Source organism: Artemia franciscana, chromosome 20 (assembly GCF_032884065.1).
Source record: "Artemia franciscana chromosome 20, ASM3288406v1, whole genome shotgun sequence".
Classification (NCBI taxonomy): Eukaryota; Metazoa; Arthropoda; class Branchiopoda; order Anostraca; family Artemiidae; genus Artemia; species Artemia franciscana.
In genome coordinates this window covers 18,639,086-18,654,266 of record NC_088882.1, presented here as the reverse complement: position 1 = coordinate 18,654,266, position 15,181 = coordinate 18,639,086, and the positions used below count along the sequence as shown (strand labels likewise).

Genomic DNA, 15,181 nt, shown 5'->3' with positions numbered 1-15,181 from the left:
TCTTCAAAGATATAATTACTGAACCTTTCTACTACGCTGAACAAAATGGCCATCTCAAAATTTTTATTTGATTTATTTCGTAAAATGATGGGCGGGGGGGGTACCCTCCAATCATGTTTGACTATTAAAAAAGGCACTAGAAATTGGAATTTCCAATCAAATGAGCCTCTTTTGAAGTTTCTACGACTACTCCTCCTATACGAAGTGTACTGGTCTAAGAACAAAGCTAATAATACATTGTGTCCACATGGCTCTTTTCTTAGGTGGTGCTATTGCGCAGCCTATGATTCACTATGAAGCTTTCCGTTTTCCGAGATGACCAAATGATCGAACTATCAATAGTCGGAATGTTTGCAGCTTCAAAGCAGATAGACAAGTTTATATCAAAATCAATTGAACGGCACATGCATAAGAAACCCCTGAAGGTGATCTTGTACCACTTTCATATGACCAAAAGTACTTTTTAACCCCGATGAAGTTGTTTAAGAACGCCTTGTACATCCTTTAAGTTATGGGATCTTTCGTAACCTAATCCATCTCTTGGAAAAAATATGACGAGACACAAACAACTCGTTCAAAGCTTATATGAAAATGTGAGAAGTTATGGACGATTTAATCAACGTGCTGCTTCACTGGGACAACAACCTCGGTTAGAAGACAAGCGAAAAGAGAATGAATATATATAAAAGCACGCCGCGTAGCCGTGTCGGAAACTGACAATGAAGCTGCCGGCTACCGGTACTATATATATATATATCAAGAATCCAAGAATATATCAAAGAATATTGGCTGTGTATGTGCCTTACAGGCTTAGCCTACTGTTGTTTTTGGAAGTCAAAACAGAAGTTAGTTTTAAATTTAATTTTAATTTCTGTTAAATACAGAACTAAGTGGTTGGTTTGGAAAAATTCAGACGTTGAAAAACCAGAAAATTTTTACGCAGAGAAAAAAACTAAATCATGTTTATACATACAAATTGGTTCTTCTGGACGCAATAAAAATTCAACCTTCATTTAAACTAAATAACATGTTTCACAATTGATCAAACTAATTTTAGGTATCATCTAAAATTAGTGTAAAAGGGCTCAATTTTGTATTCCATATTCGTTTGATGCTTAACGAAAATTACGAGAGCAAAAATGTGTTGCAACTTCACGGAAGGTTAAATAAAATGCTCAGATTAGTTAAAAGGTACTAAATTTTGGATCCAACGACAACTCTTCCATATAAAGTGGGGCATAGGGAAAAAATACAGGGAAACCATTTCGTTCTTTACTTAAGCAGCGCTGCTGCGCTGCCTATGATTTAGAGTAATCGTGTCATTATCCATGTGTTCTCTAGTCGTTGTAGATCAGCTATCTTTGGCATAGTCATATTAATTTTATAGATTTTTATAGTCAAGATTATTTTACTACACATTCAGAACTTTGTTCCACATTGAGAGCTTTGGAACAAGACGGTTAGTGTATTTGCCTAGAAGTGATTGAACGATAGGACAGGTTCGGAGAAGAGCTCAGCAGTGCCAATCTGGAAATAAGAGGCCTATTTACTCTAGATTTGGACCCCCCCCTCTGCATCAAAATTAAAAAACAGTGCTTTTGGGGGTACTTTCATTGAAAAATGCCTTTTTTGGTATGTTTGTTGAAAGGAATGACGATGAAAGAAATGAAAAATAAATTTGCCCCCCCCCTATTCCAAACTTTTTGTAAATTAATGCTACTGTTAGACAAGCTTTATTTGACATATAGATAACAAAGAATGCATTTGTCGGATATTAGCCCAGAAATCTTGAAAATCTTTTCATAGAAATAAAAAACTAGAATAAACCAGATTCATAAATAAGATATTTTTTCATCACTGAGGTATTCTGATATAAAAAAAAGGAGATTAAAAATAACACCAAGATAAGCAGTATAGAAATTAAAATTTCATATTCAGATAGTTCAAGTTTAAAACTATTAGCACCAAATTAGAATTAAAACAATAGAAATATTAGAAGTTAAGACAATTTGATTACTTTTTTTTACGTATTCCTAGCATATTTAAGAATAACTACACTTATGTAATCGAGGGAAGGGGTTGTAGCAACAATCTTCTCGTGATGACTCTGACAGTTGTAGGCCTTAATAAAACTTATTAAAAATAGGGGTCTACTACAAAGGCTTAGGAAGCGCGTGGGAGTTTTTGCCAAGGCTAGGCCTGAAATTGGCACCTGAAAAATACTGTGTTGACTAGCTATGGATTAGGTGTTATAGACCAGATGTCTGAAAAAAATATTATTGTAAATCCTAGATCTTCTATTTTTGAAAGCCCTAATGGTGAACTTTGATGTAGTGCTCAACAGTGATATATCTGTATCATCATTTATGGGACATACAGTACCAAAGTTTCAGCACTTTGGGGTAGAGCCGATGCGACCCGACAAAGGCCAGTAATTGCTTCCAGATCATGCCCATGGAAAGGCAATCCCCAGCACAAATAAGGCGTTGTTGGTCATTGTGGAATAAAAGATCATTGAAGAGCAATCCAATGTAGGAGACATAACTTCTCATGCTGGTACCAGCTCTGAGGATTGAGTACCACTTGTTGCTTATGGCTGAAGAATGGTAGGAGATTTATACCTTTTTCTTTTGGAGGGTGAACCAAACTGATCTGAACATGGTTGGTGTAATGCTCCAGAAGAAGAGAGAAAATAAAAGGTGGCCACCTTGAGACTGCTTAAATATGACTGTCCGTAAAGGATTAAAAAAGCGATAGGCAAACCATCTCTCAGAATACCACGCCCGATCGTTAATCCAGTAAACTAGGCTTGGTGAGGAAATGGTTAATGTCCCTAAAAAGATAACCGAGGCAAAAACAGAAAAATGCTAACTGATCAAAAAATACATTCGCATAGGCTTCCAAACACATTCAAGTTAGGATGACGAGTGGTTTCGTCAGTGGAACTAACTTCTGTCCAGGTATTTTCTCCGCAAGACTAGATAGGGAATCAATCAAGGCTTAATGCACTTGAGTAAAGGAAGTAACAAATGGTTACAGGTTGGGATTCTGGGCTCTTGTACCAGGAGATTCACCCACAAAGAAAACTTCGTAGGGCCTCTTACATGGGCCGTTGTAAAGCTTAGTAGGCCTAGAGGTAGGTTGTAGTGGGATTCTTGCACTGTAAAACAGGTCTCATGTCAAGAGAGATGTTACTTATACTCATAATTTTCATTAGTATGAACCTGGTAACTTCGAAGTGTAAATCTTAACTCCCAATTAGGATGAATAGAGCTATACCCTTTTACAAGAAATTAACGGAGCTACCTTAAGCAAATGAAAGTACCATTTCGGTCTCCTTTTCTTTTGCGGAAAGTGAATTCGTATCTTTTTCACAAGCCTAAGTATTTCTAGAGCCAGATTATGAGTCACGAAGACTATAGCTCTGACGGGTCAATTTGTCTCATTTCGAGGCAGCCTCATATAACTTTAAGGCGCTATTAGCAAAAACCCAGACATTTATAGTGATGGTGCAGGAGGCTTGAACTGTTGCAAAACACGTCATGGAGAAGATCAAAGGAGCCGAAGTCCAAACCCATTAGGAAGTTTGCACCACTCTAGGAGCGTGTGCATATCACTCTAAAAGCTTATGCACTTGGACATTTTCCAATTACTGTTCTAAGAATGCTATAGTGATTATTATTAATAAAAAAGTGGTTTTGAGCGTTTATTGTTTAGCTTGGTATGTATGCCTCATGATGAAAGAATAACACCATTGAAAGTAACGAAACTGGCGTAAATCTGGATGGCCTGTGGGTGCTGGAGAGCCTATCATGGGAAAACTTTGAAAATTTTTGGGGGTGGAAGGAATTAAAAGTGCTATAAGGCTAACAATTGCTGATCATCGGACTTACAAACAGAAGATGTGAAATAGGAAAACTGCAAGCCATTTGGAAACAGTATGCCATTACTGATTACGTTCGGGAAGCTGCAAGTGTCCCCATCGGTAAAACCTGAAAGGCCGTTTCAAATTCCTATAAATAACAGGAATGAAGCGGAGAAAAATGTAGTACTACTTTTCAAAATAATATGACAGCCAGTTAATGGAGGTTTCACCAATTCACGGAGAATCTGGAGTGGGAATAGAAATAAACTAGAATGCCCTTGATTTAAAACATGCTACGTTATCACCCAAGGGAATTTGTTATGCTCTTCTGGCTTGAAATGCTTGAAATAGAACATACAGCTGAGATATTTATGCAAATAGAAAGTATAGGTAAGGATAAATGTATTTTAACTGATAACCAAGCATGCCTCAACGGTCTTGACAATACAAAGGGGGAAGTAAAAAAGTGACAATAAATTCTAAGCAACATTAAACAGACGAGCATCAAATGACAATCAAATTTGTCATTTGTCATTCAAATGACATCATTCAATGACATCAAATTTGTCATTCAAATGACATCAAATGACACTGATATTTGTTTCAAGACAATCCAGGATCACAGGTAATGAAATGCATAGAAAGATGTGATTCAAAGATATAAAGTATTTTACCGGAACGGGGAAATATACAAAATCTAAGGTACTGCTTATAGGCGATTCGGAGTGTATTGACTAGCAACAATTTTAGTGCGACCGCTTCGTAGTACCTGGAGCACAAATCCTTATTAATATTGTGGCAGACAAGTCCATACATCACCCTTGGGTGGTGACCTTATTTGACACCTGGTTATTTCAAGGTACCACTATGACTTCTCTCAGTAGAATACGAACGCAATGATTGTGCTGCTATTCATGATCAGAATAAAAAAAAAAACATTTAAAACGAGATGCCTGCAAGATCTCTTACAAAATAAAGATGGAATTGTTTTTCTTTTGTAATCTAAACCATCTTTTTTGTATTCTAAACAGGGTAAATCTGGGTATCCTAAACCGAAATATATCTCCCTTCTTTTCTGACAAAATGGCATGTTTCGGAAACTCATGTTTTGTAAATCCCTCCCTGCAAGTAACAGCATTGAATATACGCACCTTGTTTTGTCTTGACGCACCTCATTAGCGTTTCTCTCTATTTTGGAGTCATAGTCAAGGACTAAAAATTGCAATAGTGGTTCCTCTTCATAAATAAGGAAAAACAGATGACCCATTGAATCGAAGACTTATCTCTATTCTCCCGGTTTTCTCTAAGTTATATGAGAAAGTTATACATGCTCAGTTAAGCCATTATATTGAAAAAAAATTCTAATGGAAAACCAATTTGGGTTCATAAAAAGGCTATCTATGGATATGGCATTTCTGAAATTGGTTGATTGGATTAGTGGTGCATTTGAAGTTGGTCTCATACCCACAGTTGAGTTTTTGGACATGAAAAAAGCGTTCAATACGGTGGACCACTCAGAGCTTATTCAAGCTCTTGACTCGATTGGGGTGAAGGGTTCAACTCTGTAGTGGTTTTCACCGTATCTACACAACCGGTATCAGATAGCTCAGAACGGATCATTTTTATCTACAAAAAAAAAAAATAGAGTGGGGAGTCCAACAAGGGTCAATCCTGGGGCCCCTCCTTTTCATAATTTTCATTGGTCGAGTGGAGTATTACGTGTCAGAGACTGGTGTCAACCTTTTTGAAGATTATATATAAAAAAAAAACAAGTTTTTTTTTACTGAAAGTAAGGAGTGACATTAAAATTTGTAACGAAAATAAATTATTCCGTTAACCGGATCAAGCGTCATTGGGGGGGGGGGGAATCTTAGAAAATACTTAAAGTGGAGAAATCAGGATGAAACTGGATGGGAAGAATAAAAACAAGTCTAAGATACGTGACTGATATAACCGGACCGGATCCGTTCTCTTTGGTGGAGTTGGGGGGGGGGGGTAATTCGGAAAAATTAGGGATTTGTAACTTACGAACGGGTGATCAGATCTTACTGAAATTGAAATTTGATATTTAGAAGGATCTTGTGCTTTAAAGCTCTTATTTTAAATCCCGACCATATCCTCTGAAGTTGGGGGGAGTTGGAGGGGAAACCGGAATTCTTGGAAAACGTGAAAATTGGGGTACTTTTATCTTACGAATAGGTGATCGGATCTTAATTAAACTTGATATATAGAAAGATCTTATGTCTCAGATGCTCCATTTTCGACTCGAATTTGATACGGGGACACAGTGGGTTGGAAGAGGGAAATAGAAATCTTGGAAAACGCTTAGAGTGGAGAGATCGGGATGAAACTTGATGGGAAGAATAAGCGCAAGTTCTAGATAGCTGATTGACATAATTGGAACGAATTTTTTCTCTTTGGAGGAGCTAGGGAGTGTTAATTTGGAAAAATTAGAAAAATTGAGTTATTTTTGACTTAAGAACGGGTGACCGAATCTTAATAAAACTTGATATTTAGAAGGAATTCATGTCTTAGAGCTCTTATTTTAAATCTCGACCAGATCTGTTTACATTGGGGTGAGTCGGAGGGGGAAATCTGAAATCTTCGAAAACGCTTAGAGTGGAGGAATCGGGATGAAGCTTGGTGGGTAGAATAAGCAAATGTCGTAGATACGTGATTGACGTAACCGTACTGGATTCGCTCTCTTTGGGGGAGTTGGGGGAGGGGTTCAGTGCTTTGGCGAGTTTGGTGCTTCTGGACGTGCTAGGACGATGAAAATTGGTAGGCGTGTCAGGGAGCTGCACAAATTGACTTGATAAAGTCGTTTCCGCAGATTTGACCATCTAGGGGGCTAAAGGGAGAGTAAAAATTAGAAAAAATGAGGTATTTATAACTTACAAGTGGGTGATCGGATCTTAATGAATTAATGAATTCGGATCTTAATATTTAGAAAGACATCGTGACTCAGAGCTCCTATTTTAAATCCCGACCGGCATTAAGCCTCTGATTTTCCTTTTAAATCAATCTATTGATTCTTAGAATTTTGTTAGAGCTCATACCATATGAGCACTTAGCTCTTGTCAGAGTTTAGATTACTATTTTGCCGTCTCGCTCCCTACTACAGTTCGTCACCACGAACTTTTTGATGACTTCTATACAATTTTCTAGGTGCTTCTTCTATTTTCTAGGTGCTGGTAGTGTGATATATGAGTATCTTAAATTTGGAGGCTCTGAGGTTAGGAATAGGCTACTGAAGATTATGAACATGATTTTTGAAAAAGGGGAAGTACATAATGATTTTAGGAAAACCTTAATTAAACCACTGTATAAGAAAGGTGACAAGAGTGAGTGTCGTAATTATCGAGGCGTTAGTCTGGTCTCTGTAGGTAGCAGATTACTGAGTAATATGATACTTTTTAGACTGAGAGATGCTGTAGATAAAGTTTTAAGGGAAGAACAGTGCGGTTTTAGAAAAAGTAGAGGATGTGTCGACCAAATTTTCACTCTTAGATTAATAATTGAGAAGTCCCTTCGTTGTCAAACACCTTTGGTCCTCAGTTTTATCGATTATGAGCAAGCTTTCGATTCTATTGACAGAAGAGCGTTAGCAAAGGTCTTATCCTTATATGGTATACCTGAAAAATACAGTAAAGTGATTTTTGCTATTTACGAGAATAATACTGCTGCGGGTAAGGTAGGAAATGAGGATAGCAACTGGTTTTGTATAAAATTAGGACTTAATTATAAAATTAGGACTGGGTTGTGTTCTATCCCCCTTTATATGGATCATTTTGATAGACTTCGTCTTAAGGAGCACAGGAAAGGCAATTGGAGACCACGGAATCAAAATGGAGAGGAAAAGCGCTCCTGGACTTAGATTACGCTGATGATTTAAGCATATTAGATGAAAGTGTGAACAAAATGAATGAATCTTTAGAGGTTTTGCGAGTTCAGGGTAGGAAAAATAGGCTTGAATAGGCTTGAAAATTAATGCGAAGAAGACCAAGTCACTAAGGCTAGGAATAAGTGAAGATGAAAAGATGACTTTGGGTAACGAAAAGATTGATCAGGTTTGCAGCTTCACTTACCTTGGTAGTATTATTAGTAAAGATGGTGGGAGCAGTGAAGATGTTAAAAGTAGAATAGCTAAGGCTCTGGGTGTTTTTTCAGAGTTAAAAAAAAGTTTGGAAGAGTATAAAGATAAGTCTGCAAACCAAGATTAGAATATTGGAAGCTATAGTGATGACATTGGTAAAATATGGCTCTGAAGCATGGGCGCTTCGAAAAGCAGATGAAAATTTACTAGATGTTTTCCAGGGAAATTGCTTACGGATTGATCTGGGTACCCGGCTGACTGACCGTATTTCAAACAGTATGTTGTACGAAAAAATGTGGTTTAATCCCGCTTTCTAGGGCTATAATGAAAAAAAGGTTGAGATGGATAGACCATGTTCTGCGGATGAAGGATGGCAGATTGCCGAAGATTGTCCTTTTTGGCCAACCGTCTGGGGCTGCACGTGAAGCTTATTATATTTAAAGGAAATGGGAGCTTCCTGGGAAGTTGTAAAGAAGAAGGCCTTGAATAGATTAGGCTGGAGGAGGAGCGTGCGTAGCTGTGTTGGCCTCAGGCGGCTTGGTGCTGCAGTGAGTTATTAGTAGTAGTAGCAGTAGTAGTAGTAGTTTGTCAAGCACTGGAAATGATCAAATCTTTGTTCGAGGAAATTTGATAAAAAAAAAGTAGCAACAACGAAGTATTTGGGGTTTTTAAGTTGACGAAAACCTGTTTTGGAAAGACCATCCAAATGCGATAGCTAAAAATCAAGCAGAGATCTTAGGGTGATGCGAAAAATTAAAAATCCAGTCCCAGAAATATTCTAAAAATGATTTATTTTTCTATATGTTCTCCCTATAGTCGCTACGGATACTCTAAATGGGCAAGTAGTTTTGTGACATGCTTCAAGAGTACAAAAACTTCAGAATAGAGCTGCATACTATCAGAATTTCATGATTCTCATGAGCTGATAGCTTATAGCTTAAAGCTGATAACTTAACTCGTGAGTTTAAGAACACCACTCTGGCATCTTTTGTGATTCGTCATTATGGTCCCCGTGTTCGGAATATATTGCCCGAGCGTATGAAAAATGCACTTCGTCTTCCGGCTTTCAATTCACGGGCAAAGAAGTTTCTTTTATCTCGTTAGTGAATTTGATGTGAAGCCCTCTCCAGGCTGTCATTTTATTAAAGGTATTTCCCCGATTTTCTTTGCTGCTCATCTATTTTTCTATCTTCTTCTTGTTTTTTGTTCTTTCTTCTTTGCCCTTTCCTCCTTCATCAGTTGAGTTTATTGTATTTAATGTGGTTTTAATTAGCTGAGAGCGATAATCCCGCTTGCCCTTCCAAGGTTATTGCCTTTCTTGGAGGGCGAATGACGAATAGTGTTTGTTTTCTTTTTTAATAAATGTATACTTCATATCTCAATAGCAAAATAAACAAAATAAAATAGTGCTAAATAAAGTAGCACGAATCTCTGACACCTTCAAGGTGTCAAGGCATTAATTTAAAAATTTGACAAAAAATTGGCATTATAATCTATTCAAGCCAGTAATTTTTCTCTAATGATGCTTTGTTTCAAACAAGACATGACCCCGCATCTTAATTTTTTACCTAATCAATTCTGTATTGTAAGCTATTTTCTCATTTTTACTATGCTTTAATTTACCGTTGCGTCAATTTTTCTAGGACGACTGAATATTGGAGAAATTGTTACAGTGGACACAAAAGAGCCTATGAGCCTTCTCCACAGTTCAAAACTTCCCAAGTTCCACAATAAGCCCTGGGACTCAAACCTCGAACCCCAATGTTTTTTTTATAATTTGTTTAGTAATGCCCCAAAGTTTAAATACAACTTGCTTGTTATTTGCTGTTTTGACGAACTTGAACCTCCAAAAACAAGTTACTTTTCGCATCTATGCTCATCGATTGCGAGAGAACTGAATAAACATACTTTAAGGTATCTCTTTCTGAAGATGCCTTTTCATTATTCGAACAGTGTAAGGTCAAATTTACTACTTTATGGGTAATTTCGCACATGCGAGACGTGTTTTTTTAAATAAGGTCTGTTTGATCATAAGTAGACACTGAATGACTATTTCAAAAAGGTAAATTTATTTTTAAAAAGTATATGGTTTATTCTATATAACAGCATATTTGCCAAGTTTGTTGTAACACTTATCATATCTCTCAACTAATTTTAAAGTAACCTCTTTATAAAAACTTGCCGCCTGTTCCACTAACCGCGAATTAATTTCCATTTTTACGCCATCATCATCATTGTAACGCTTGTCAATGAGGTGTTGCTTGAGGTGGTGAAACGGGTGGTAATCACTCAGCGCAAAATCAGGACTGTTGTGGGTGTTCTAAGACTTCCCAGCCAAAACTGCCCAACAAATTACGGGTCTGGCCAGCAGTGTTAGGTCTTACATTGTCATGAAGAAGGACAATTTCCTTTGTCTGCATGCAAAGTTTTTTTCTTCTTCTTTTTCTTCTTTTTTTTTTAATCACTCTGTGGAGCTTTCTGAGGGTTTAGCAGAATGCTTTTGCTTTGACAGTTGTTACTCCGTTGCATTAAGTCAACCAAAAACCAGCATGCCTATTCCCAAACACCGAAGCCATGATTTTGCCCTGGGAGACAGGATGTTCCTCCTTCAAAATTTCAGGGCAGCGTTTGTGTTTCCATTCCAAGTCATGTTGCCTTAATTTGGGTGTGATATGCGAAACCCAGTTTCGTCTACAGTTAAACCGGCTGCCACCTCAGTGGCAACAGAATAGTAATTCTTTGTTAGGTGGCTATGACTAAGTCTACTATTCTGTTACGTCTTTGAGTATTTGAGAACACTTCTATTCAAAACTTTTTTATTGTTTTGTTGTTTTTTCGGGGGGGGGGGGCAATTTTGTGAAAGTAGAAAAAGTACATGAATTAAACAAACATTAAAAGTATTTATAAAACAAACCTCTTGGGGCAAAAGCTTTCGCCATTTGCCAACATGTACATTTGGCATTTTAATCCTATGACAATTATTTCGCCTTACGATACTCTCAGAAAATGAATCAAATATCTGTGTCTTCATGTAGGTTTTCTTTTAAAACCAACCTCTAATCCACATTTTAAAATCTGCTTCATGTGATAAGTATTTAAAAAAATTTGGTAACTATGAAGAAAAATAGAGTAAAGTATGCACTTTCTGAAAATAAATATATTTTTTGAAATAATCTTTCGTTGTACACTTATCTTCAAAGGGACCCTAATTGAAAAGCAGGCATCTATACATAACTGGGATTATGTATTCTTAACCCAAACTTGTGTTTCCTATAAGAAAAAACTTTCAGAATGCTCAGTTTTTTTTTTGATTCGAAAGAAAAAATAAGGAACATTTGTATTGTCCATTTCTTTTGTAGGAGCTAATAAGGCTCTAGTAAGTAATTGAAAACATTAACTTGGGTGTTCTCCCCGTCAGGGCTGTTTCCTAGGCTCTAAGCCAATCTTTCATAATTAGACAGTGATTAAGTTGAGAGACATAATCAGGAAATTTATTGTAAAATTTATTTAAAAGCATTCTCGCCCTTCCCGAAAGAATTTCGATTAATTACTGATTTCCAAAAGCCACGGGTAGGACACTATTGTGAATTACTTTCCACCAGGTTTCACTAAAGCTTTTGTTGCTTGTTTAAATTTCTAGCATATTATTTTCCTGCACTCCATCGGCTTTAGTACAAGGCAATAATTTTACTACCATTGAGCTAATATTCCGCTTTATCTGTCTATCGAATCAAATTTTTGAGTTTTCTGCGCAATTTATTTAGATTGAAAAATAGGTTTAAAAGGCTTTCAAATAATAGAAAAATATAAAATACTCCGATTTCTTAAGCAAGTTCAGACCAATCTCTAAGAAAAAGTCTAAATAACATCGTAATTCTGGCTTGGTGAATGGATTGGTGTGAAACTAATGAATCCAATGATTTAAGCCCTTTTTTGGTACGTCTCGTCCTTTCGATTTACATTTCAGTTGTAAGTTTGTGACAGAATCGTATGTTTCACAGGTTACATAAACATTATGATCAAACAAAGCCATTGATAAATGTCCCGATGGTAAGAAATCAGCATCTCTCCATTGTCAAATCTTGGTTTTCATAAGGTTTAACTGGGATATTAGCTGTTACTCGCCAAACGTTTTAATTGAGATCCCAGGACCAATTTTGTTGGATGTCCCGTTGGCAGGATTTTAGGATGGCATCATTGAGCTCAGAATGAGCAAGGAACACAAAAGATTCAGTTAAGGCACTTAAACCTACTTTTGGTAAGTTTGTTGAGAACCAACCACAGAATCTGCAAAGATCTCCTTAAGACGGGAATATGTTTTGACATTCAACATCTTTTCCGTCACTTTTTTATTGATAATAACTTCATAGCCCCCCTTCCAGAAGATGGATTGCCTGAGGAGACCCAATATGCCACAGGAAAACATGTACCATTACTTCCAACAAAGTTTGAATGAGATCCAATAACCCCTTTTGCTGTCTGATGGAAAAAATTTGCGGATCACTCCCCTGCAGAAGTCAGAACTTAAATGGACCAGAACTTAAATGAACTTAATTTCACGAAATTGCAGGGGAATGGGCGAAAATGTTTTCAATTTTTTGGTGTTAATTAAGGTCTAGGAGGATTTAATCTAGGAGGATAGCAATTCTGTTGCTGTTTTTTCTTCTTTTTTTTTGTTTAAGGAAAATACCAAGATAAAAGTCTTTCTCACGGTATAAGGGTGGCTAAAAACCTAAGGTGGAGCAATTGGCGAGACACTCCGGTAGTCCAAAGAGAAAATCAGCAGTACCGAACTAGAATAAAATCTTTAATCTAAAATGATTTTAAAAAAAAGCGATTTGCATTTGACAATAAAAGTAAATACCTTTTTATCGGTTAATTCGAAGTCATTTCGTATGGCCATTCCCTTTTGTTTTTCTTAATCTCAAGTAATTTGAATGCACTTATGATGACTGCTGATCTTGACTGATTTCAAATTTTAATGGATCTCAATCTATTTTTTGTCGAATCTATAAACCTTTGTAACGCAATTCTTGGCGGAAGAGGCGATTCGTTGAATTTAAAGTCTACCACATTTCCTATTTTTTGAATAGAAAACTTGCTAAAAAAAAATTCTTTGTTTGTCGCAAGTATTGCTACAGGGTAATACCCTTGCGTTTTGTCGCTCTTCGACTGGGTTTCAATAATTTGTGTTCCTTATATAGCTTTGTTAAGTGCCGTCGATTACAAACTGCTAGTCAGGTCATCAAAAAATAGAAGACATTAAGTGAAACACAATTTTTGACAATCTTTGTCAGAGGTTACTAAGATATATAAAAAATGGTGATACTTATTATGATTTGGGTAGGAAGAAATGAAAAACGGGTTATCTGGTACATACTTGAAGAAAATACATATGCCCTAAATGGTGGTTTCAACTTGAACTGTGGAAAACACACATACACACAAAAAAAAAATGATTTTGGACAGCCGGCCATACATTCAACGTAATTTCGTCCAGAGCGTGGGTAGTAACTTGAACAGTAAAAAAAAATATTTGTTTTAACTCATGAGAGTGTGTTAGAAATAAAACGCAATTTCATCCAGAGCTGCCATCGAGAATTTAATAATACCTATAGATTTACTGGCTAAGAACCCTAATGTGATATCAGTAGCTTACAGTATACTATTAAAATTATCATAAAACTTAAGCATAAGCATAAAAATAAATATTTTAATACATGCAAAGTCACTGAACAGCATACAAAAATAACAGATTGATTTATCCGGTCATCTTGGTCTCACCAGCTACAAAAGCAATAGTGAGTAATATACAATTCTAAATTGTGAAAAATACACTTTATTACAAAAAATGAAGAGCAAATAAACCATAATTTAAGCTCTGGAAATTAGGTTATTTCTCTCTATACAACAGAATATTTCAAGTTATAATAAAAATTTAAAATCAGTCAGAGCTGATTTTCCCAAGTCAAGTGAAAATGACAGTCAAAAATTAAAAATGAAATATATAGATATAGTACCCTAAAAGGTAAGGTATACTAAAGAAAATTAATCTCTCTGTTTTTGTGGATGCTTGAGTAATGTAGGCTTATCTTACATTTTGACAAGATTTTGAAGTACGCTAAATATCAGCTGGGGAGGGGGATATAAAATTGGGTCTGGGGGAAGTTCCTCCCCCTGCCCCATAGAAAATTGCACCCCTGATGGGCAGGATGGGCGATTGCATTGAAATTGAAAGGCCAAAAGGCACGGTATAAAGGTTGACAGGGTTTTCACAGGATGGCTGATAATTACTGGAGGGTCAATCGAGAGTGTCCATAGATAAACACTCCAGAAACAGCTATAAGTGAATGTATTTATGTTACTATGTATGTTTGATAAAAAAAAAAATTAAAGTTTTGGTGTTAGCAATTTAATTGCAATATCTATATCAACCTTTGTTATGAATAAAACTATGCTCTTTAAACAGTAAATTTAGTAACTTCTCCCTTCATCCGCCTTTATTTACAAATTTTGAGACAAAAAAAGATTTCCTGTGGCTTAAAAACTTGACATGATAAAGAAAACTGAAGATTATTTATGTCTTAATTATAAAAAAAAAAGTTTTTCAACTGAATGTAAGGAGCAACATTAAAACTTAAAACAAACAGAAACTATTACGTATATGAGGGTGTTCGCCACCTAGTCAGTACCTCGGTCTTTAAGCTAAAGTTCGAATTTTGCTCCAATCACCTGAATCAAAAAGGTCGTTTAATTAGAATAAATAGCTCTTTTGAAACTATCTAAAATAGGGTAAAGAGCGAGATATTGACTAGAGGGCCAATCCCCTAGTCAATCATAATTTCTGTTCGTTTTAAGTTTTAATGTTGCTCCTTACTTTCAGTTGAATTTTTTTTAATGTTCGGTCAATTTTTAAATAATGCTGGGAAATACGGCACCTCCTTCATAAGAAACTCCCTTCCGCCATGAAAAATTCCTCCACGGGAAGATTTTCCCACGTAACCCCCTCCACCCCATACCCCCAGAAGATTCCCCTAATAACGTCTGTATGCTTCCCAACAACAAATACCTATATGTTCGCAAAGTTTATAACATGCATCTGTTCCCCGAGGGACTATGAGGGATTAATTCATTGTCAAAGACATAGCTATTTGATTTGTTAACTATGCTGAACAAACTGGCTATCTTAAATTTTGAACGGACGACTTTGGAAAAATGAG

General features: G+C 36.3%; 1 protein-coding gene across 1 annotated transcript in view; it reads right to left on the bottom strand.

Moving 5' to 3' along the window:
- The window catches only part of LOC136039843 (sodium-dependent nutrient amino acid transporter 1-like), an 89,683-nt gene extending 76,747 nt beyond the window's left edge, over nt 1–12,936 (bottom strand). Inside the window, exon 1 of the mRNA XM_065723768.1 lies at nt 12,826–12,936. Coding sequence (XP_065579840.1) covers nt 12,826–12,864 — 39 coding nt within the window. The 5' untranslated portion in view covers nt 12,865–12,936. The remainder of the gene's footprint in view (nt 1–12,825) is intronic.
- Between the last annotated feature and the right edge of the window lie 2,245 nt (nt 12,937–15,181).